At 46.9% G+C, this 24,854-nt stretch overlaps 1 protein-coding gene across 3 annotated transcripts in view; it reads left to right on the top strand.

Moving 5' to 3' along the window:
• GAK (cyclin G associated kinase) overlaps positions 1-24,854 on the top strand; it is a 1,898,577-nt gene that overhangs the window by 101,404 nt on the left and 1,772,319 nt on the right. For all 3 annotated transcript variants that reach the window (XM_085636622.1, XM_085636624.1, XM_085636623.1), the window contains exon 2: positions 4,257-4,318. In XM_085636622.1, coding sequence (XP_085492748.1) covers positions 4,257-4,318 — 62 coding nt within the window. The remainder of the gene's footprint in view (positions 1-4,256; positions 4,319-24,854) is intronic.

Genomic DNA, 24,854 nt, shown 5'->3' on the forward strand with positions numbered 1-24,854 from the left:
GTTGCTTTCAGTAACTGGTCCCCACTGGTTCTACCCCCACTTTAGGCAGGAGAGCTGGCGGGAAATAAATAGTGAGGGAAAGAGATATGCCCACCTCTGCCAACTCCACCCCTCAGGTGGGGGAGGCGAGGTGAAGCACAACTCTGAGTCCCCGCCATCTTGAGGATGGGGGACCGAACTAACCAGGGACAGGCTCCTTCCCCCCTCCCACTGGAGGGTGGCACGATAGGGGGTATACCCACCTCAGGGATAGGACCCATTGGTCCCTTCCCTTACCTACCTGTAACGCCCCTAAATCTAGTATTTAGGGGGCACCGTGAACCTTTCTTCCTTAGATCCAGCCTGACAAGAAGAAGAAAAGATGGACCGAACAGACGTGCAGCCAGCTAACTAGAGGAAGACGCCCACTGACTTGGCCCAGCCCCACCGGCCTGTCTCCCCTCGAACCTGCTTCTGCGAAATCCCAGTGTGTCCTGCAGCCAGAAACCTCAAAAACCCTGAGGACTTGCCTGCCTTCACTTCCAAACACTGCTTCTCCCGCGAACACCGGATTTGTTCAACAGCAACCTCTGGCAACAGCCGGAGACCGTGAATCCAGCTCCTTCTGCACCCACCAAACCCGGCCCGAGCTCCACAAGGAGGTCACCCCGGCAATCGTGACCCGAGATCCGGAGACCCCTGACCTGCCTCAAGCCTCCAGCTGACGCCTGCATCCTACTCCAGAAGGCCCCCCTAACCACGACCAGGAGCTGTTAAGCAGCTCCGACCCCAAAAGGCACCCCTGCACCAGACGCCCCACGGCCTTGTGTGCCCAAACCGACTGTGCCTAACCAACCCTTAACTTCCCAACTTACCTCTCCAAGTGGTGGTCGCACCCAGAAGTCCTTCGTCTCCCTACCTGCAGTGCTTTTGCAAACCGGAGGTTCACCATAGAAAACAACAGGGCACCCGACGTTGAAACAGCACTCTGCACCCGGCTGCCTCAGTGCCGCTGAGGGTGCACCGTTTGTGCTACTCTGTTTCCCCACTTGCCCTGACCTTAACCCTAGGAGCTTTGCTCCCACAACCCAGTGGCCTGCTTGCCAGCAGCCACCAACTGGAGGCCCCCTATCCCACATTGGATAACATTGGGCCTCAACACTCTGCACCCGGCCGCCCTAGTGCCGCTGAGGATGCAACAACAGTGCATCACTGACCCCGGGGGACCCCTGAGTCTAACCCCAGAACCTTAACTTCCACAGTAGATTACTTACCTGTGAACCGATAACCTGTTTTTCCTCCATAGGATAACATTGACAATTTTCTTCCAAAAAGTTTCTAAGTGTGGAGTTTTGAAATCTAAAAATTTTCTTTAAAAATCGCCCAAATAACCAAAACTTATTTATCTACTTGTTTACAGGAAATGTCCCAGTGCTAAAGTCAGGTATTCAGCACTGAGTAAGAAAAGTAACGTACAAAGTAATATACCTGTAACTTAGTGAAAAAGCCTATTCATTTCAATGTACTGTATTTGCTAAGTTTTGCAACCTACTACATCCCCTGTAAATCGAGCAAAGTACAAGTTCTATTGCATTTTCAAACTGTTCTATATCCAGTAACTTATTACTGAAAAGTATGTAATGCTTACCTGTGCCAGGCTTGCTTGGTTCTAAAAATTAAACAACAGTATATATTTTTACACAAACACAATTGGCCTAGAGTTCAGTTCTTGAGTGTGTGAATTCATTTGCTGACTGAGTGTGTACATCAAATCCTTAACACTGTCCTCCGATACTGCCTTACTGCTCGACCACTCTACCACAAATGGAGAGTAAGGTTCTATCTAACTTTAACCTCTGCCTACCTCTGGGGTTACTTTGACTCTATACACACTATACCTCATTTTGGTGTAGTGTGTATATATAGAGCCAGTTTCCTACACATGGCATCTCTTTTTCTCAGTGGCAGTGAGCACTGTGTCCTTTAAATTGGCAGCAGTAGGCAGCAATAAACACAGGGGTCCTAAGGGTGACAGTGATAGGCTGAGGATCTAGGAGGGTGGCAGAGTTGAAGACCATTTTGTTTTGAATCTCAGGAGCAAGCACAACCATGTACGCAATTACCACTTATTCCATTAGGATGACACCGCACAGAGTTCTTTAGGGTGGCAGCTGTAGGCTCAGTATGTCTTAGAGTAGTAGCCTTGGGTACAGAGTCCTTTAAACTAGTAAGAGTCAACACAGTGCCCTGTTAAGTCCCTGGGGGTAACAGATGGGCAGAGAGCCCAGGAGTGTCACAGCATCTGGCACAACTTCCATTGAGATACCAGGTTGGTAGTCACGTAAAAAGAGTTCATGAAGACGGCTGCGACGGATGTAATGTAGGATCTTCTGTGCAGGGAGTTAGTAATAAATGTAACGTACAAAGTAACTTGCCTGTAATGTACTGAAAAATATGGAGTCCTGGTGGATGGCAGCGCTGGGCTCAAGGCATCTTACGATTGCAGAATCAGAACAGAATTTGGCCAGGATGGTGCACTGATATACGGCTCCTTCGGAATGACAGTGACGCCCTCAAAGTTGCCACCAATGCAGCCGTCTCTCCTCCCGGACAGTCTTTCCTTTTCGTTGTGTGTGTTTCAGGTTATCTGTTCCTTTCTCTCTCTCTCTCTTTGTTCTTATTGGCTCTTCCTTCCTCGCTCCTGTCTCACTGTCTCCTCTTGTCAGTCCTTGTCTGTCTCCCCTCTCCATATCCTTTTCCCTCCATCACCCTCAATTGGTTTCTTACAACATGTCTCCCGTCCTATCTCTCCCTCCTATGTACCCCACTCTCTCCTAACCTTGTCTCTCTGCTTCTCATCTGCCAGTCTCCCACCCCCTCTTCCCGGTCCCTCGCTTCTCTAAGTCTACCCTCCTCTCATTTCCTCTTATTTCTGCTGCATCTGCGCACCCCTCTTTTTTTCTCCCTTATACCTGCAGCTGCCTCTTCTCTTCAGCTTATCTTCTTCGCTATCCTCTAACCGCTCCGTCGCTTCCTTTATTTCATTCCCCTATCTCTCTCACGCTCATAGCTTCGCCTGTATCGCCCTCTCCTTTTCTCACCTATTTATCCTCCACTATTCTCCGCTCTCATGCCTTTTTGTATCTCTCCCTGCCTGTTCTCTTTCGGCTGCCTCTCCTCTGAAAGAGAGGGTGTTGGTCGGGAGCAGGTGTTATTTTGTATCCCACAATGTTCTAATTATTGAGTATTTAGGTCGATCCTAGTGGCAGTGCGCATGCGCTGCTTGCTCTGCCAGGCATCCTGTATTAGGGTATGCACTAGCAGCCCCGCCCACTCTCCGTCCATATTTGTCATTGGTTTTTGTCATTGTCCATCTTAAATGGTGGCTTCTTACTCGTAAATGGGCTTGTTAGTCCTGCCTTTGTACTGCCTTGTCTCCTTTTGTTGCCACCCATAATGACTGGACCTTTTACTTGGCTCGTTACATGGCCTGCTTTATCCAGGGGGTGAGCACTATTTTTGTTGACACTTATGGTTAATGGCGGCTGCTTTTCTGGGTATTTGCATAATGAGCACGGCGCCCACTTCAGAAACTTCGAGCGCAGGGTCCATTTCTGGAACACCGCGCTCTGTTTGTTTATTAATTTTTTTAACTTTAAAACGGAGCGTGGTGCTGCTTCAAGGACACCGCGCTCTGTTTCCTTTTTTTTTTTTAGCTTTAAAACTGAGCGCAGCGCCACTCTGCTTTAAACTTAAACAACCATTTGCAATGCAATAGGTCTCGCATTTACGCAAGTTTAATCTATTGGCATTGTAAATGACAATGTCTTTTTTATTTATGTTTTAAAAAGCAAATCAAAAATAGGCAGTGTCGTTTACAATGCCAATAGCTTAAACTCTCGTAAATGCGAGACCTATTGCACTGCAAATGATTGTTATATGTTCTCTTTTGGGTAAGTGGAGTGGGAGTGTTGTGTAGTCAGACCATAATTGAATTGCTCTGCATTATGTTTTTTTTCATTTTAAGTCCTTGGTTTTAAGAGTAAAATGCTATGAAAAGGTTTCAGCTTCCCTTTTGTGCAATGGGGACTTGTAGATGATTGGGTGGAGAAGAAGACAATAAATAAGGATAACTTACTTGAAGTTACGCTGGTCCACTGATTTAAAATATTTGTTTTTTTGTTTGTTGTGTTTCGCTGTATGTGTGCTGGTTAGGATGTTTATCAAATTGATAATGCCATGTTCTGTTCAACAGTCTGTTTTTTTTTTTTTTTTAGGTGGATTTGCTTTTGTATATGAAGCTCAGGATGTTGGAAGTGGAAAAGATTACGCTCTTAAGGTAATAGTGGATCAGTAATAATTTCAAACCGTGATAATATATTTATCAAACAACTTGAAAGGAATGCGTACATTCAGTTAGGAATGCTACATTATGTTGAATGATAGCATACTTAACTTTACCCCATTACTGAACCACTTAAGGAATTAAAAGTATGATGGATCTGTACACAATGCAGGATTTTAATTCTTACCAATATATTAACTCTCCTGCATGTGTTCAGATAGACAAAATAGGTAATGTAATTGGAAATTAATGACTTGCTTTGTATTGTTTACGTATAAGGGAACTTAAAGCAAGTTCTAGTTGTGCATGCCTCTTGGAGGAAATGTAATTACTTCATAGTAAAAAGTATTGTCTATTTCACAAATGAGTAAAAATTTGATGAAAAGCGCATGATGCTCAAATGCTCTTAAAACCGGTATACCAAACATTTAATTCATAACAGAAAAAGTTTGGTTTGAATTAGATGCGTCAGTATTACCATTTTATTACATGTACATATTTGAAAAAAACATTCTTGTTGCATTTGTGATGTGGGGTTAAAACCTGCAGAGGTTCACTGTGCAGGTGTGGAGATAAAACCTACAGGTTTAAAACATATGCACTGCCTGATATATGTTGATGTGTGTAGCATGTGCATTACTCAGTGAGTGTCAAGAATTCCTGTCATGCGAGGGGAGGAAAACGGTAACCAGCGAAAACGGACTACATCTCCCAGGATGCTTAGCGGTTGAGAGGTTATGTAAACAGGAGAGCTGTTACATAACTCAAGGAAAACACGCCCTTATGTAAACAGGAGAGCTGTTACATAACTCAAGGAAAACACGCCCTTATGTAAACAGGAGAGCTGTTACATAACTCAAGGAAAACACGCCCTTATGTAAACAGGAGAGCTGTTACATAACTCAAGGAAAACACGCCCTATAAAGGGAGGAACCGGGAGGTACAACGCTGTCGGATATTGTGTTTACACCGACGTACCTGCTTAGTGAAGAGCAGTGTTTCGGAGTGGTGCTCCAGTAAGGCAAGAACGGAGGTAGGTCGAGTCGTTACTCCCTGGGCCGTGGCTTGCCCCATCGTCACCTGTGCAGGACCCGGAAGCTCTACCGGATAACCATTGAGCTTCGCTTTTTGACTCGGCTGAGTCAAAGCGCAGTGGCGCTTTTGCTGGTTGGAGTCGTAACTCCCAGCCCGACCAGAGATACAGGGACTGCCAGCTGTAACGCACACCAGGAGGTGTTTGCCGCGTTACAGACTCTGAAGTCCACAGGATCGATCGAGCGGCTGCTCTCGGTTCAGTCTTCTTTGCTTGTGATTGGGGTATCGGTGACGCATCACCAGGAGGTGACTCCGCGTCCCGGTGCAGTCTGAGGAAGAGGTTGAGCGGCTGCTCCCTTCAGGTAGAGACCCCGGCTGGGTGTTTCCCTGACTCCTCGATTCTCCCCAACACTCTTCGTGCCCCTCACAGCCTACCGATTGGCATTTTCGGCCATTTCATTTCTGCCCTCTGTTGGCATACGCCGGGATCGGCGTATATGCAGAGGACGGTTAGGACCATCCGTGCTGTGGGCTGGTAACGTACTTAGCCTGGAGGATTCCAGTGACTATAACCTTTGTTTATTCCTTGTATTATTTCTGCCTTCATTAAAATAACTAAACCTTCACAAGTGGTTGCGTTCTCATTATCGTGTCTGTTAAACGATCCTGAGACGTTCAGGGCGTTACAGTGAGCTATTTTTCTAGGTTTGGAACTTGTGATCTGCAGGTTACACAATGATCTCTGCAACAAAAGCATTAACTCGCTTGAAATCTTACTAGGAAATGAACCCACCTGCTTGCTTTGTCGAGGCCTGCTCCGTGTTGGGCTACAAGATAAGGGGCCTGGCAGTGAGTAGATGCTTCCTGCCCTGGATCTGCCAGTGAAAGCTCTTGCTTTGTTGTGCTATTGCAGAACCCTGAACTGAGTTGGACCAGGCTGAGACTCCTGATCCCACCCCATCCCCCCACTTTCTTCCTGCCTCCTGTTTCTTCCAGTGCAGGCATTTCCTGATTGTGCTGTGCCGTTTTGATCAATGAGGGGCATTTGTGGGAAGTCTGCTCATTTTTGGGCAACGGTGGAGCATTAGAGTGAGCAGTATGGTACTGCTCGGCTCCTGCTACTACTGCCAGCATTTCTGGGTGAATATTGATGCCTTCTAGAACCGTATGTTATTGGTAGAGGAATTCAAGTACTGCTGTGGCCTTCTGAAGGTACCTGACTCAGAGTGGGTAAAGAAACTCAAATATTTCTGCTTAAAGAAACTAAAGCTATGTCTCACTTGAATCTGAACATTATACTTGCATAAAAAAGTTCCCTTCTATATAGGTTGAGGGACAGCAAGAAACGCCTACATAACACCTGGGACATGGGGCTGTGGACTCTAATGCCCCCCTCCCCCGCACGACGGGATGTTGGTATTCCATTCATCAGATGAACTTTATCCGATAATAGTTACAAAATGTTATCATTCATTAGATGCACTTTATCCTCTAATAAGCATTGGTCTTATTATATTTACAGGCATTTTAAGTGGCGGCTTTGAATGCTCAGTTTCACTTCCCCCTTGTTTTAACTGTGAACGTCTGTGTCCTCATATGTGTACTCCTTGCTCCCTTATGTGTGTGTTTGTTTTTATTTGATCTGTTTTGGATCTTACTAATTCACTTTGGGGATAGGAACTCCCCCAGGAATTCGCATGTGAAATGGATGGCCCATTAAGAAGATGTCCCCCAGTGTGGTGGTAGAGATGGTGATAGCCCCTGAGGAGACCAGGGAGAGGGTGATAAGTTGCCTGATTTCATATATACGTTTAAAGGAAAACATTTAGTCTAGAAACATGTATGCATAAAGGATACAGAAATACCCCAAAAATAAACAATCCAATTTAATATGTTGCAGAGAATAAACGTCTGTTTGCAAAATGAACATTAGAAAAGAATTCCAGTCAGGGAGAAAGATGACCAACAGTAAGAGTGTGCTCAGTAAAAAATAAATATTAATATGCAAAAACTGAGGTGCACAATAATTAAATGGTCTAGATTCTAGAAGTAGTAATACAGAAGTAGGCGCAGCAGCTTAAACCTACTGTCAGTGGTAATGTACAGTGAGGCAAACAACCCTCACTGCACAATGAGTCCTGAGGAGGGCAGGCCTTTGACGTGACAATCGCTCACCACAGTTCCTGTGAGTGCTAAGACAACACTTCTAAAGTGTTGTCTGACCCACAAATTTAATAAAACAGAGTAGGTCCTCCTTCAACAAGGGCATCCACCGAATTACAAGGAGTAATATGTCTGATCGTCGTTAAAGCTATGGGGATACTGCAAGTAAGCACGGAGCTCAAGGGAACGCTGCCACCTAGGCACATCCGTCCTCCGGAACCCACTGAAATCCATTTTTAACAGAAGCTTACAGTTAGTGAGATTCCTTCAAGAGGATCATTCACAGCAGAAACACAAAACTAAAGTAAAAAAAAAAAAAAAAACACAAATCGGAGGGTTTTCGTGGGTCAACATCTAATTCCTTATACATGCTGTCTGCATCTTAGGTTTAGGAAAGAATCTAGCCAGTCCTTTGGGTGTTTTTCCATAAAAACGATTTCAACTGTTGACAGGTTTTGAACTTCCATTAAAAAAAAGTGTTAGTTCTCCACTCCCCCAAGTATTTTAACATCACCTTATTTCTTGGACCTCCCACCAGACATAAGCAAAATGACGCTCTTCTTCCCTCGAAACCTAAAAGCTCTAAGAAACTACCCTTTTCCTACATCAGCGGCATCTAGGACACCAAACGCCTTCCGACAACAGGTTTATGACCGCCCTTGCTATTGATAAAACAATTCTTCATTGACCAGGCCTCTCTTTGTCTACACCAATATGCTGTCAATTTTGACATATGTCAAACCAGTCACATGGGTCACTGCTTGTTCTCCCTCTAGAGAATGCATGTTATCAGTGCCCTCATTATGGCCTAGTTACCTCCTTGGGGGGAGCAACATAGCACAGAGATGCCTCAGGGCGACCTATAAACTTGTAAAACTATGTACACTCACTATAAACCATAGGGGATTCTAGCTTCTCAGTGTGGCCTTATCACACTCCGGAACAGGAGTGTCTAACCTCTCTCATCATCAACTCTGCCTTGCCAGTAAATGTTCTAGAAGTTGAAAGGAACAAGCCACTCTCCACCTGACTCTCGGGGTGACCACACCCTCTCAATACAATTGCAAACTCCACAGTGGGCCTTCAACCCGCAACCTAAACACACAGGATAGTGTATTGTACTGCCACCACCCTTGCAGGGCGACTGGAGTTTTCTAACGGGATAACAGACCACTCAGTTTCTGATAACCTGCTTGCAGATTGTGAACCTCATGCCCTTGGTCCAGTGCTTTAGCTGCTGTGTGGAGCACCAGATTCCAATAGCCCTCCTTCAGTCAAATTCTTCTACTACTGCATTGGTGGCATCATTAGGGCTGATGGCTTTTTTTGGAAAGTCATCCTGTCCACACTTGAGAACCACACAGGGAACAATGACACACCCAACCTTCAGGAGAACAGGGTCTACATCTATTACCCAGACACAGTCAAGTTCCCGTGGGCTAAATGAGAATGTGCCTTGACACTGCAGTCTCACCTGGCACACTCCAATCTCTAGCAACGACCTAGTCTTCAAGCGGTCAAGCTGGAGGTCATCCAGAAACCTATAGAATCCTCTGTAAAATATGACTAAGTAAACAGTGTTGCCAGCTACCTTACTCATCTCAAGGTCTCTGCCTCAATGCTGGTACACACAAACCCCACCAGGCAGAATCCTCCGTAGCCTGACCAGGGGGCAGCTAATAGCGAAAATCCCTACTATCCGTTTGTAGCATTAAACCATTAACCTGCTCACAGTCTCCTTCCTCTGAAGTGGGCACTACCTCATCAACAGGCTGTCTCTCTGGAGACTCCACCTGACCTTTTTCCCCTCCCAGTTCTCATGGTTCTATGCCCCTTGTCAGTGTGTGGCACCTTAGAACCCACCGCAGTGTGAGTCATCACTTGGCTGGGCTTCACTACAGCTGCTACATCCGGGACTGACAACTGAGTGCCAAAAATAAAATCCTTCAGTGTCTTAGGACTGTCACCTAACCTGTCCTGAGCCTCAGGGCCCGCCACTAAACTCACCCTAGGAATATAGGCAGTCCACCATTCCCTCTCGGATCTCTGCAGGATCAGACACCAGCCCTCCTGCTGAAATCAGGCAACTTATCACCCTCTCCCTTGTCTCCTCAGGGTTTAACACTATCTCTACCACCACACTAGGAGCCATCTTCTTAATGGGCCACCCATTTCACATGCAAATTCCTGGGGGAGTTCCTATTCCCAGCAGCTAACTTTTGGGAACACAACATGTTCCAGTGCCATCACTTCAGAAACATTTGTCGGTGCCTACCCCCAATGTGAGAAGTTGGCCTGGTATATGCTGTTCACTAGTTAAAGTGGACACCTTGCACCAGTACAATTCGACTCTTATGGTAGTAGGTTTAAGACCACCTTTAAAGAAAGCTATCCTAGTGGGAGCTGTGGAGAGCAGCCTTCAGGCTAAGTCTTTAGAGGAATGTAAAGCAGCTTGTTTTACCATATAATCTCTTGAATTACCAAATGAAAGGACACCACACAGGTATATATATCAAATATATATGTATTTATTACTAAACAACTCTCTACTAAGCTCTTTATGAGATTAGAAGTCAGGAACATATGCACAAATCAACGTTTCACAATAAATTAAGCACAAATATGTCTGGGGCCCCTAGGGACGTACCAGACCATATACTAAAAAGGAGACTTGCGAACAGCGACTTGCACAGGGGCAAGGCCTAGGGCCTTCAGAAGCGTTGGAGCCTCACGAAACCACCCAAGGCAGGTAAGTAAAGGACCCACGGGGGACGCATGCAGTGTGTTAACACAGCCTCGAATCCCCGTTGACTTCAATGGGGCAAGTCGCGGTTGGTAATTAGGAGTTTAAGGATACTTCGGGAAGGTCTACAAGCAAGTCACTCACAGGGTAAGTAGTTCTAGAGCCAACACCCACAGGAGCACCGTAGTGCTGGAGTTACCTCACCCAGGGAAGCCGGGTGCGTAGGTGTCTCTTGGTGTCGGGTCGCGGCGACGTTTTCAATGGGAGCCAATGAAGACTTGTTGCTTGTGAAGTCAGAAGAAGTGTCCGGTGGAATCCAAGTCAGGATTCAGAAGGAGGAAGACCTGAAAGCAGAGGGGACAATGTTCAAAGTCACTTGGCAGTGACCCGGGGCTGGAAGCTGGGTGCCCACAGTAGTCGGATGATTTCAGGTAGTTCACGGGTGTCTTGACTCTTCAGCCACGATGTCCAGGAGGCGTCGACGATGACCAGGAGCTGGATTCGGCGTGCCCCACGAAGTCTGCCGCTTACTGCAGTGTTGGCAACCAGATTAGAGCCAACAAACCTTGGCAACAGCAAGTCTTGTGGATAGGATAAAAAGTCAGCAGTGCAGACCAGCAAGGTCTGAGGGACTCACCCAGCGAGGGTAAGTCAGGGCAGGCCTGGAGCAACCAGGGGAGCCCTTTGGAATTGTAGGAAAGTCTTCAGGGGACCCACAAGCCAGCCGGCAAGGGATCGCGAAGACGCCTCAGGAGGATCCACTCAACAGGGGCCCATGGTCACTTGGGACGGGGTAGGCCTCTGATCTTTGGAGGGATACCTGCTAGAGGCTTGGACCACACGTGGCCCAATGCACAGGTTCGTAGAACGTCGTGAACTGGTTGCACTCGAAAATAGTGCACGGTACCCAGGGATTGCGGTTCCTCGTCACTCGTGGGGTCCACTTGCCTCAACGTAGCTGGGGACTCACGATGGCCTTGGAGAAGTCAGCAAATCCTGTTCCTGGGCTGCAGGGGCTTCAGGCTCCGGCGGGAGCGGTGGAGTTTGCGACCGTTGAGTGCAGTTTTTGGTGCTGCCAAGCAGGGGAGTCTTAACTCTAAGGGAGATTCTTCGGTCTTCCAGAGGTAGTGGAACATCGAAGGTCCGGGATTCGTCTTCAGAGCGTTGTCCAGGGGTATCTAGTTTGCAATGGCAAGGGTTCCTCTAACTTATACTAGAAGGAAGGGAGGGACTAGCTCTATGATCCCACCTATGGGAGGGTCAGGGGAGTGGGTGGCTACACGCACTTCCCTTTGTCCAGTTTCGCGCCAGAGCAGGGGCAGGTAGCCCCTGAGCCGGTTTGAACTGGTGTATTCACAGAGGAGCCTACTGCTCCCCCAGTGCAGGACTTCAAAGCACTCTAGGAGTGCACCCACCCAGCCCAATACACGAAACTCTGTCTGGGAGGTGGTCACACCTCCCTGTGACAGGATACCTATTGTTGGGCTTACTCCACTGCGAGTTTCGGTCATCAGCAGGAGGGCAGCTCAGTGTCTGTGACTGGTGGCGTCCATTTTGTGATGCCAGGGCTCTTCAGGATTCTACCGCGTTTCCACAGTAGGTACATGTCTATCCCTCTAGAAGGGTGGGATCATACTCCCACACCAGTTACTGGTGTGGGGGTATGATTCCAAAGCGTCTGACACCAAACACAACATGTTTTGATGCAGCCATTCCAAAGTTAGCATTTACTGCGAGGTTATAATGCAATTAAGAGTATATGGTTTAACCGCATTCACAAACAGCCCAGAGAATGGACTCTGAGAGCTGCAGAGGGGCCCTGCTCAGGCAGAGGCCCCCCTCACATGGAAACCAAGCACCCTGCCCTCAGGATTTATAGGGCCTGCCTTATATCTCAGTGAGGAGTGCTAGCACCACCTCAACTAGGCTGCAGTAGCAGGCCTGTGGTGTCAGATTTAGTCTGCTTCCCAGGGGTGGCATAATACATGCTTCAGCCCCTGGTAGGCCTGTGAAGTACCTATGCCCTTGGTACCCAAGGTACCATATACTAGGGACTCGTAAGGCACCACAGTATCCAATCACTAGTGCACCTAATATGCACTCCATGTCGTTTAGAGAGAACAGAGAGTCTGGGGCCCTGATTAGCAGGGTCCCAGCCAGACTATAGCCAGAAACCAGTGTAAACATCAGAAAAAAAGTGGGGGCAACATAAGAGGCAGATCCTACTCTCCTACACCCAACCTAAGCCAAAAACCTATAGGGGGAACTCCAACTCCTGGTACTCTTTTGCTCCACTGAGCCAACTGACTGGTCTTTGCCTGTGCCAACAGAAGGAGAATCTCTGCAATACAATTTCTCAGTGTAAGCTCTCAATTTAAACTCGTACTGTACAAGGGTAATAGTTTTCAACAGTAAGTAACATGCTTTATTGCCAAGTAATTAAAATCATTGCAATATTAATCTTAATATTTGTGCAAAGTGAATTAGTAAGATCCAAAACAGATCAAATAAAAACAAACACACACATAATAAGGGAGCAAGGAGTACACATATGAGGACACAGACGTTCACAGTTAAAACAAGGGGGAAGTAAAACTGAGCATTCCAAAGCCGCCACTTAAAATGTCTGTAAATATAATAAGACTAATGCTTTTTAGAGGATAAAGTGCATCTAATGAATGGAATACCAACATCCTGTCATGTGGGGTAGGGAGGCATTAGAGTCCACAGCCCCATGTTCCAGGTGTTATGTAGGCGTGTTCTGCTGTCCCTCAACCTATTTAGAAGGGAACATTTTTATGCAAGTATAATGTTCAGATTCAAGTGAGACATAGCTTAAGTTTCTTCAAGCAGAAATATTTGAGTCTGGTATCTCAAGGTGTAGTAAGTCATTGAAATCTTTGTTTTCATTTCTTTAAAACCATCAGAGGTACTGTTTCTAAAAACTGTGATATGATGTTACAAAAAAAGGTCAAATTCTAAAATGGTGCCCTATATATCTCACCTGGTGAGGTAGAATTGAAGCAGTGAAAATTGTTCTGATGCCCCAAATACTATATATGTACAATTTCCTTCGAATTCCATTATAGTAGTTGATAAACTTATCTCAAACTTATATCAAAGTTTATTTTGTATAATAAAAACCCCCTATACTTTTTGTTTCTTGTCGCTACTCTGGTATGTTAAGGTAACAGGATAATCATTTCATAATTGAACCTAAATATTTCAGTATAGAAAGAAAACTGGTTAATCCTCTTACGTTTCTTGCTTCTCCCCCCTCTTCCTCCCCCCCCCCCCCCCCCCCCCCCCAATAGACGGGGATTCAGGCTGGCCATACCTATAGAGGGCTCCCCTAGTGGGCGGAGGGTGCTGCGCTTGACTGAGCTCGCTGACTGGAATGCGGCGGATATTTACACATTGGGGGACCTCTACAGAGATGGTGCTCTTATCCCGTTCGCCACGCTGGCGGAGGAGACGGGGCTACCAATTGGTCAATTCCTCTGTCACCGCTCACATATCTCGACGCTGGCGAGCCGGTGGGGAGATCTTAAAGAGGAACCAGAACAACACCTTATGATGCAATATCTGCATGTCATGGGGCGGGGGCGACACATGATACGATGGTTCGCAGCTTCCCTACGCACGCATACGGCGACCGACCTGTCCCCGCTGCTCTGCAAATGGGAGGCTGACCTGGACCGCCTAATGGCTGACAAGGAATGGAGTGGTGCGCTGCGGGGTCCCACGCAGATACCCCGGAACATGCGGTTCCGCCAAATCCAATACTTTATTCTACACAGAGCATATCTCACGCCCGATTCCATAAATAGGTATTTCCATCGCGCAGATGCGAGCTGTCCACGATGCAGGGTGCTGGACGCTGGGCTGGTTCACATGTTGTGGAGCTGCCCCGCGCTGGATGCGTACTGGCGGGTGGTGCACGAAGCATTAAGTACCTGCACGGGTCGGCTGGCACCGCTAGATTGGTCAGTCTGCCTGCTACACCTGTTTCGCAGGACCCCTCGCACGAAAGTCGCCTCTCGTTTTTTCGACTTGGGCCTGGTGGTGGCGAAGCGGCTGCTTACCAAGCGTTGGAAGGCAGCGGAGCCCCCCCCGGGCACGGGCATGGCGGAGTTCGATGCTGGTGTGGGCGGGTGCGGAGTGTGCGGGTGCGGAGTATGCGGCCCTCTTGCGGGAGGAGACGATGGGCCTCAGGCGAACTCCCATAACGGATCAATGGAGCGCATTCTTGCAGACCCTGACACAGCTAGACGGGGACACCCTGAGACCCTGTGAGACGCACGCTGGGGATCCACTTATTGAGAAGGAAGGGGGTAGAGGTCGGAACGGGAATCAGACATGTGAGGTTTCTTCGTCGCCTTCGCTAGCTGGGTGTGGTACCGGGGAGCAGAGGGATATCCTCAATGGTGCTGTCTATGCGAGGGTATGTGGGGTTGGGGATGGGGGGGTGGGGGTCAGGCCGGGGGACGGCACATGGGAATGTTATAATGAATGCCAAAGTTGCTGCTGATGTTATGTTGAGGCGCTTGTTGTTCGGCCCTTTCTTTTTGCTGTTTAAATGAACTGTTTAGAGGAGTGCAATGGGGAAGTACGGGTGCGTTATAAGTGGCTCCTCCAGGGGAAGCCCCCAGTAACGTGAGAGCGCAGGGGATGCTGAGATAATGGTGTTGGCTGGAAGGCCCATAATGCGCATTTTCCCTAGTAAGTGCGTGTAGCACTTGCTCCTGTTTGTTACCATGCTCCTGCCTACCGTTGTATCATTGGTCTTATTTTAGTCATCAGCCATCAGGTTGCTCCAATGTACTAGGTACTGTGATTATAAGTACGAAATGCCAATGTACAGATTTACTACTAATGGAACCACGAAGGGGGTGAGCGGGCGAAATACTAACGGCTGGTCATGGTGAGGCCCCTTAGTGACGAGATGGCGAAGGGGGCGATGTTTTAGTAGTGCCGTGCAAGGACCCGTAATGTTTCCTTTGTATTACAGATTGGGTGACGGGCCCGCCCCCATTAATTAATGTACACCTGCTTAGATATGTACCATTGAGCCTCTTTCAACTGTACGTAACACGGACCTTAAACTGTACTGTGTATGTTGTTTAAAACCAAGAAATGCCAATAAACAGATTTCATAATAATGGAGGCCAACCTTTTTGGAGACCCTTTCATGAAAGAATTGGGGAAGTTTGTGAATACTTTTACTTCCTTGGACAAGGCTCCAACCTTGATTAAGCGTATCTTTACTCCCCGAGTTTGTGGTGACGCCGGTTGTGGCAGGGGGTGTTCGACCGGCTGTGCGTACCACCAAGCTCCCTACAGAGGACAATGGCAAGATCCTGCCAAGTTTGGGACCATCTACCCCACAAGATCATATCTAAGACGTTGGGCAGTAAAGGAATGGGCAATGGTGCTTACAACACCCAGCAAGGTGAGCATCCAGAACTCGGTGGGTATCAAAATTGGGGGCAGGTTGCAGCTATTCTCTCACAACTGAGCGGCCTTGACCACGGACGCTTGGGTTCTGTAAGACTATCGGAGTTTTTCAGGTACTGTTCTACGAATACCCCATCCAAACCTCCCGCCCCAATAGTTTTCTCCTCTGAGCAGATGGAGCTGATAGATGCAGAGATCTCCTCTTGACCAAAGGGGCGATTTTGCCAACCACTCTCCATCCCAGGAAGATTCCTCAGCAATTTGTTCCTGGTGGAGAAACGGAATGGGGGTTATTGGCCAGTGATAAACCTCTGAGTTCAACGAGTGGCTAATCTATCGCCACTTCCAAATGAAGGGAATACATTTTCTCAGGGACCTCTTACAGGGCTGCGACTGGATGACTCGTTTAGACTTCAGGGACGCCTACCTAATGATCCAAGAAGGTCTCAGACATTCAAATTTACCTCCCTTCCTTTCAGTCTATCCTGCTTCACCAAGGTACTGAAACCGGTGGTGTTATTAGAGACAGTGGTCCCTATCAAGGAAAATATGCAGTCATAATCACAAAACTACAACCAGAGTTGTGTATGTCAATATCCAAATGGATTTTTTAAATTTATTTACACATTCAATAAACACGAAAAAGCATATAGTATAATGCAGTGAACAGAAAGTGACGGGGGTACGGAAATCAACAGATTTCCAGACCTCAGGCATATATTTGCAGAATGACTTTTTAGTGATGCATAATTCGTAGTAGTCCCAATGAGGAAAACATCTTATGCTCCACATTAATCATAAGCAAAACGTTGGAGTGAAGATGTGGTTGTCAACGGCGTTTCGATCCCCAACTGCGGTCATGGGATCATAATCAGGATGGAAAAATCTGAATGCCTGAGAGGTTGCTGCTGGTCCAATCTGAGGACCGCAAGGTAGGGGGTGTGTGAAGGAATGATGTCCTGCCTGCAGTCACGGGAACACAGTCTGCGAAGGGGCGATTTTAGCTGCCAAGGTAAAGCAGGGTCGGAGGTGCGGGAGAACAGAGTCTCACCCGTAGTATCCTGCTGGTGTTGCTCAGAATCTAGCGGAAGGTTGGGGAATCCTCAGGGCCCCTGAAGTTTGTGATGATAGAATCAATGCTGATTGTGCAACACCTGAGATCGGCAGGTGTCAGACTAATAGTCTACTTAAATGACTTTCTCCTTATGAACCAGTGCCCTCTGCATCTATTGTCTCCTCTTCAGCTGGCATTGGGTTTCTGTAATCTCTGGGTTTCGTGATAAACGAAGCGTAGTCTATGCTCACTCCCTCTCAGAGGGTTCAGTTTCTAGGGTTCGTGGTGGACTCAGTCGAGGCTACATTGAGTCTTCCCGCAATCTCAAGCTTTCCAAGATCAGACACAAGCTCAAACGTGCTTTAGCCAAGACCACTATTTCCCGTCGCCATCTGGCAAGGGTGGTGGGCCTTCTCTCCTCTTCAATATTGCCCATCTTCCCGGGCCCCCTTCATTACCTGGCGTTACAACACCTCAAAGCTTCACATCTACGCAAGGGTCTCACATGGTCCCAATTTGTACTTCTGTCAGAGGAGGCAAAGACCGAGCTACGGTGGTGGATTTCCGACATGGAGGCTTGGAAGGGACGCTCCATCTTTGGTTCTCAGCCAGATATGGTAATTGAATCGGACGCAAGTGGCGCAGGTTGGGGGGCTCGCTGCATGGATGTATCCACAGGAGGAAAATGGTCCTCTGAAGAACGGACATCTCATAAACTGCCTGGAATTGATCACGGGGACCTTCACAGTGAAATGCTGGACTAAGGACAAGGCTCAATGTTGTGTCCTTCTCAAGATGGACGATATGGCAGCAGTCCCCTATGTCAATCACCTAGGCGGGACGAGGTCTAAAGCCTGGTCAGACCTAGCCCGCGATCTCTGGGAGAACTGCCTGAACAACCAGATCTCTGTATGCTGAACACCTCCCAGGTGCCTCCAATCAGGTAGCAGACTGACACTCCTGACAGTGGCGTGATACCGATTTATGGAAACTTCACCCGAAATTTTTTAAAGGTATTTAGACTCGATGGGGCCATTCTCAGTCGATCTCTTCGCCTCTCACCTGGACAATCAGTTGGAGAGGTATTGCTGCTGGCGTCCGGCCCCAGGTGCTTTGGCAGTGAACGCATTTTTTTTCCAGGACTGGAGCAAGGAGAGGGGCTAAACTTGTCCCCCCTTTGTGATGATCATTCAGTTGTCAACCCAGGTGCGGAGGCAACAGGCAGATCTGGTGATGCTTACCCCAATTAGGAGATCTTGAGCTTGGTTTCCGGTTTTGAAGGAACGTTCTTGGGATTTTCCAGTCCGTCTACCCCTTCAAGATGTCCAGCTGGATCCCCACTTTCCATGCACCTACCCAATCTTCCAAGGAAGAGAAGCGTCTCCATTGTCTGGACCCAAAAAGAGATTTACCTCGATCGAACCAAAGAGTTCAGTGTGGATGACCAACTCTTAGGGTACGTGGGTGCAAAGAAAGGGCGTGCTGTCCAAAAGAGGTCTATATCCCGCTGGGTTTTCCTCTGCATCAAAATCTGTTATGCCTTAGCGAAGAAGGACCCTCCTGAAGGGCTTTAAGTCCATTTCAGCAGGGCAAAAGCAGCCTCCACGGCTCTCCAGCGTGGTGTTCCCGTTTCAGATATCTGCCAAGCGGCCACGTTGGCATCGCTGCACATGTTTGCTTGACTCTACTGCCTGGATTAACCGGTTCGCATAGAAGATCTGTTTGGTCGCTCTGTCTTGCAGGACATCCTGGTCTAAACCTTTCTGCAGTCCCTCCTCCAGGGATGGCATTGCTTGGTTATCTGTTCCAAGGTAAGGAATCTGCTGCTAGATGTCTCTATCAGATGGACAAGTTGCTTACCTTCGGTAACACCTTCTCTGGCAGAGACGTGATCTAGCTGCAGATTCCTTACCGACTCACCCATTCTCCCGCACTGCAGATTGGTTCTAGTGTCAAGGGCTTTTCCTTTTTTTAACACACCACGGTCAGCCACTTCATGACTCCGTGCTTCTGGTGTGGAAGTCGTGAAAAGTACTGACTTGAGCGCACCGGAGTGGCGGTTATAAGACCACATACTACAGACCAGCACCTGGCAAGCCAGGATCTCTTACTCCACCCTGCTCCTGAGAGTTTGGTGTTCCAGGCTGCTACGAGCAAAGGGAATCCTAATGCGTTCCCCACCGCCCCTTTTGATGTGTAGTCAAGAAGGAGCAAAGCATTCGGGGAGCCAATGTCCTCTTAGACACCACTTTGGCATTGAGGTTGGTCAGTGTGGTTTGCCTCTTAAGCTGTTATACGCACACCCTCTGGAACTTGGGCAGCAAGATCTTTGGTCCTCTTTGTCTAAAACCATTCAGGTCAGCTAGAATGCACCATATATGTAATTAGGGCTAGCCTGGATACTCATGATTCCTTGGGACGAGTGGTGGGAACTAGTGTTGAAACATTATTGTAGGGATTCCAAGTCCCAGGACACTTTTCTTTGTGCCAGGAGACCCCTGCAACCAGAAAGGGAGGAGACACTTACATCTCTCACAGCGCTTATAGCGTGGCGTTTTCTCCCGCAGCACAGGGTGCATGTAGTTCCCAGGCCAAGGGTGGGCTCGTCTGCGCCAGAATGAGGCAGGGTAGGACCACTCCCCTTGGCTCTGTGGATCGACGCTGAATGTTGCTGCCAGAAGGATTCTCTTGCGATACAAGCACGCTTTCATCATAGCCCCTGTCCGTACTTCTCTGTTGGGGTGGGTCTCTGTAAGCTTTCACAGCTTAAGAGCCAGGACTGAAGGGCAAAGGTTGTGCCCTTTGACTTTTGCTGGGACTAAGACAAATACTTTGCTTCACCGCAGACAGTACTTTATTAGCCCACTCCTTAGTCTGCTTTTGTGCTGCCATCTTTCAGGGGGATTGCAAGCCGCTGCTTTTAATAGTTAGTCCTTTAAGAGGGTCTGGCCACTAGATGCTTTCAAGTGTGTATACTTTCTGCAGCGTGGGAAGCCAAATACTTGCAGCTTAATCCACATTTGTGCTTTCTATTTTTAAGGAAAATCCACTTCGTTGATATTTCATAGTTTTGTTTTATCCCAGTTAATGTCCTTTTTTGTTTATAGTGGGAGAACTGAGTATGTCCCCACTTCTTATTGTTATTTTTTTATTACTGAGTCTTCATATTGCCATCCGCATTGCCATTTTCCATGTTGAAAAGAAAAGCATTTAATGCTTTGCCTACCCCGCTCCCCCAGTGAAGTTCACCTCGATAGATTGGATGCTGGAGAGGGCAGTGAGGGTTATAAGCACGGAAATAGCCCTCACTGAGTGTAGACTGTCTCTAAGTTCCTGCAACAACCCAGTGCCCAAAGGGGAAGTATCCCTGGATCTTTTGCCTAGCCCCCAGCTACTTGCACTAACTCAGATTTTTCGCAGGTGGGAAAGGCTGCTACTTCCCTTACTTGAGGGCATAAGGAGTCTTGCAAAGGCAAAAAACTCAAGAAGGGGCAGATATGTGGATTATTAGATGAAGCCACTCAGACTTTCAGGCAGAAAATGCAGAAACGCTGGCCCTTAGGGATTCCTGTGGCTCAGCTTCTGTGGCTCAGCTTCTATAGTCTTCAGAGGCAGGCTAGTTTGTACCTTTACTTGACTCTGGACGTAAAGAGATATCTACTGATAATTGCATCACCGAATTCAAGGTTCTGATACAGACCTAAGTTCTCTCCAATTTTTGCCCGCCGGAGAGCTCTTAAAAAATAGCTTACGTCCCTTATGGCACAACAATCTCTTGCCTTGTAAAACCCCATAAAGGTTATTCCACCTCGCTGTATCAATCCAACTCTACCACAAAATTCCTCCAATGAGCACTCATTAATGCCGGCTGGGGTGCCACCTTCACTTAGAGGCGCTGTTCCACCCCGTTCACCTGCCGCGTAAGAATCTTGTACACCAGTGACCATTCCTATAGCAGATGGCTCCGCGGTTAAAGTAGTTAATCCTGATGTGCTTCCTAATTTGACCATAATAAATCTTTCCCCAGCTCTATGTCCCCCCCCCCCCCCCAACTCCCCCCCACCCCGCATCCCACCCCTCCCCGAATCATTGTGAGAAGTCATGTGGGGAGCTGCTCATCAAGGTACTGGATTGGTGAGCACGATAAAGGGATTTTTCCTTTGTGTTCTCTGATGAAATCCTGTTCACCTAAAGGATTGGCTGGATTGGTCCGTGCACTATTACTTCTCAAGGGGACTGTTTTTAACTTTGATACCCGCCTGTGGTACGGACTATCCTGGGCGGGAGTTCGAGCAGATCTATTCCTGCGAGCTTCACAGTCCCTTTCCCTATTGTGTTTTTTTTTTTTTTACAAACAGCACTTTGAACGTGCACACTACCAGAAATTTCAGTCTCTGGTAATGTTTTAGGAAGTATGGCGGATCCCTCTGGGATGAGACCAGTCTCTATAACACCTAGGTCCTTGGTCATCTCCTCTGCTCCTCCTAATGTTTTATTTTAATGTTCCTGTAGGGAATTGGTTTGTTATATAGTATCAGAAATCTATTTACAGTCCCAACCTTCCACCAGTCTAATTACTGATGCACCTAGGAGGTCTGTAATCACAGAGAATGGATTTGACGTAGGGGGCGGCAAGGTCTGGTTTCTCTTTTTCACTTGTGAGTTGGAACGTGGCAGGGTTAAAAGATAAGACCCTAAATCAAGATTGGCTGGCTTTTATTGATAAATTTCATTTTGTTGTCATGCAGGGAGTCTGGGTTATCAAATCGATTTCATGCAGGGGATTTTCCTGGTACTCTTGCCCTGCTACACTCTCTTCTCACAGGAGAGCTAGGGGTGAGCTCTCAATATGGGTCAAACTAAATCTCAGGGTAGAAGTATAATTTGTTGACTCGTATAGCCCTGTGTACCAAACTCTGCTTATCAAGCATAGCCAGGGCTCTTTTTATTTTTACCTGGTACATTTTTAGAACCATGACTTTACTATTTTTTTTAGCTCTTTATTTGAGGAAGAGTTTCATTATGAGTTTAAAACCTATTGGGTCTGGCACCACACTCCAACCTCAATTTTTGTTTTGTAGTGATTTTAATTCCAAACTCTGGGATTTGCCCAAAGAGTTGGGTTCAAAAGGGTCTATAGCCATACCACTGGACAATCGAGTGAGAGAGCTTGCATAGAAAATTTGAATATTCATACGATCTTGTAGATGTAATCAATTTCTTTCGGGGCGATCTGCCAAGTAAGTCCACTAATGGGGGGCATCGGTTATCGAAAACGTATGTACTCCTAGGCTTTTCCTGCTGTGGTGCGCTAACGGTTCCATCGTAGAAACGTATCTGAGCGATCATAATGCATTGTCAATGGAAGTGGCCTTCCCTTTGGGTAGGGACAAACCGCCTACAGTATGTACCGAAATTACTCAGCAATCAAGGGATGTGCTCAGATTGGTATGGCACCTGAAAGATCCTAGCTCTACACTTCGTTGTCTTCTTCAAATACATCTGTCAGTGTTTGAGGTGCTTAACAGAGGATTCTGGGGACGTTTTATCCTCAAGTTACCAACTCTTATGCTCTTTCATTTAGAATCACTTGCTGAATTCCTATCTTCCTGCCCCAGGCCACATGTGTTGGTTCGATGTTCTGCAGCTAACTGTTGTCTGAGGAAGGCTCTGACAGGGTGCCCAAGAGACGTCGGGAGGTTTGGGAGACTAGGAGGGATTATAAGCGGTCCTTTAAGAACCGGAAGAACTACCTGAATAAAATGGATTAGGAAAAGCTGGAATTAGCAGCTTCCCAGAATAACAAAGTATTCTAGATTATTGTCAGCCGGTTTTGCCAGCGGGACGCTGCTCCCATTCAACTCCTAGTCTGTAACGTTTCTGGTTCTGAGTGGGTTAAGCACTTTACCTCTAATACCAGCTTCCCGTGGACAATCTAAGTAAGGATAGGTTACTTACCCATTTGAATAATTCCCTTCCTTTCCAGATTTCACTTCAGGAAGTGGTTGAAGCTATCAGACAGAGCTTAAGCTGCAAAACCTCGGGGCCAGATGCTATCCCCGTGGACTTGCATGTAATTTAGATGTCTGGGGTCCCCTACTCACTAATTTGTTTAATAATTCTCTGCGTAGTAGGGTCCCGAATTCCTGGGCCCTTTCAATCAATAACTTTATTTTGGTTCAAAGACCCATAAAAGTACACTATAAAAACAATAAAATCACATAATAGCGTGAACTAGACCCGAAGATATCCGGTATCAGAGCGCTTTACATGAGCACCAGTTTCGTTACGCAAGAAAACATTTTGTTAGGCACGGGTAGATTAAGTGATTTGCCCAGAATCACATGATGTTGAGCGTCGTTGCTGAGACTTGAACCCGGTTCCCCAGCTTTGAGGTCAACCGCTCTAGCCGTAAGGCTATATCCTCTCCCCGTTTATAAGCAGAAACAATTTGGTATACCTCCATGCTACCTCTGATGCCAGACAAAAAAAACCTCAATAAGAGTCCAAAAGAGGGCTCAAAGATGGGTCCTCTATGCCATCCGGGGAGATATTATAAAACTTCCAGATTAAAAAGAAAAGTGCATGGTGCCTTAATTGCTTAAGAAAATTTGTTAGATCAAGGAGTGCGCCCTTATGGCAATGAATTATTGCTAACACGCCTTACCCTAATGTGCCAGACTGAGATTAAAAGCTTTGAAATTGAGTACACAATACTGCTCTTATTATTGGACTTGCAGACTCTTAGTGCGTGGCGTTTACATTTAAGCCCAAACAGCCGACAGAGGATTATTACAGCATGCACGCTGTTTAGCATGAGCAGTGCAGAAAAAATAATAAATGTACATCATTCTCCTCGACATTACAGCCCATGGGGCAAAAGGTGAAAGATTACATGTTTGGACCAAGAACCAGTAAAGGAGGATATTGGCAAAATTGCTAACCTGCATTTGATAAAAAGGCCTCGCGATAACGGGACATTATTATAATCCATAAATTCCTCAAATTCTGGGGCACATTTGAAAGACAAATAGGAGCCTGTTAAGCTGCCCAAAGCAACAGTTGAAATTTTAGAGCAGTAGACAAATTCCCAATAGTTGGTGTTAACAGTTTCTCAGGCACGTCTTATAATTGTGGATGGAGACAACCAATAATCTCTCAGTCCCAACCTGGTCAACCAGGCATTATTGTGAGCTAGCCAGGAGATCATATGTGCTTGATTATTAGCCAATTGGCTCCTGAGACGAACTCTGTACGGCTGTAGTTCTTCTATCGTCCATAGCCTGACCAGTTCAAAATGGGTTTAACAGGCAATATCTGAGAATTGTCTAAGATTTAGGTCATACCTTAGCCGGAGAAATGGGACACTCTTTGGGAGCCTCAACAGGGCTTTAATAAAAGTTTTCACTTCTGTCAAGATTACAATAGCCCCACAGATCAGCCCCATACAGAGCTGCCCCACAAGCTTGAGCTTTGTAAATCTCCAGGGCTGAGGAACTCTGGTATGAAGAGACCCTGTTAGCAACCCTAATAATTGCCCCCGCTCTGTTTCGGGGTCAGTGAGCTGTTTGTAATTTGACCAATCCATCTGTGAGAATCATTAAATATGCCCTGGCGCACACCACTTCTAACCGGAATATCCTCCATGATCTCACCACCCTGTCCCCACTTAACCCTAGCAAACGTCCCTGAACATAGTTGCTAGATTAGCGAGAGAAGGCCAGCAGGAACCCCAATTTTCCCCAAACCCTGCCAGAGTTTTGGCCTTGCGACTAGGTCAAAAGCAGCCCTCAAGTCGACAAATGCAACAAAAAGCAACCCCCTGTCAATATTGTTCATTTACATTTTTTATAGTCCAGAATCTCAGGACTTGATCAGTCGTGCTTGCCTTGTCCATAAAACCCGCCTGAGTAATAGCACTTTTTCGGACGTATCCATTCCCATAATTTTACCTTGAGTTGCTTACTATAGCGTTTTTTGGATGTTGTCAATTAGGTTTATGGGCCGATAATTACCTGGAACTTGTCAGTCTCCCTTTTTATGAATAAGTACAATGTCTTCCCATTTCCAAGAATAAG

Source organism: Triturus cristatus, chromosome 2_1 (assembly GCF_964204655.1).
Source record: "Triturus cristatus chromosome 2_1, aTriCri1.1, whole genome shotgun sequence".
NCBI lineage: Eukaryota > Metazoa > Chordata > Amphibia > Caudata > Salamandridae > Triturus > Triturus cristatus.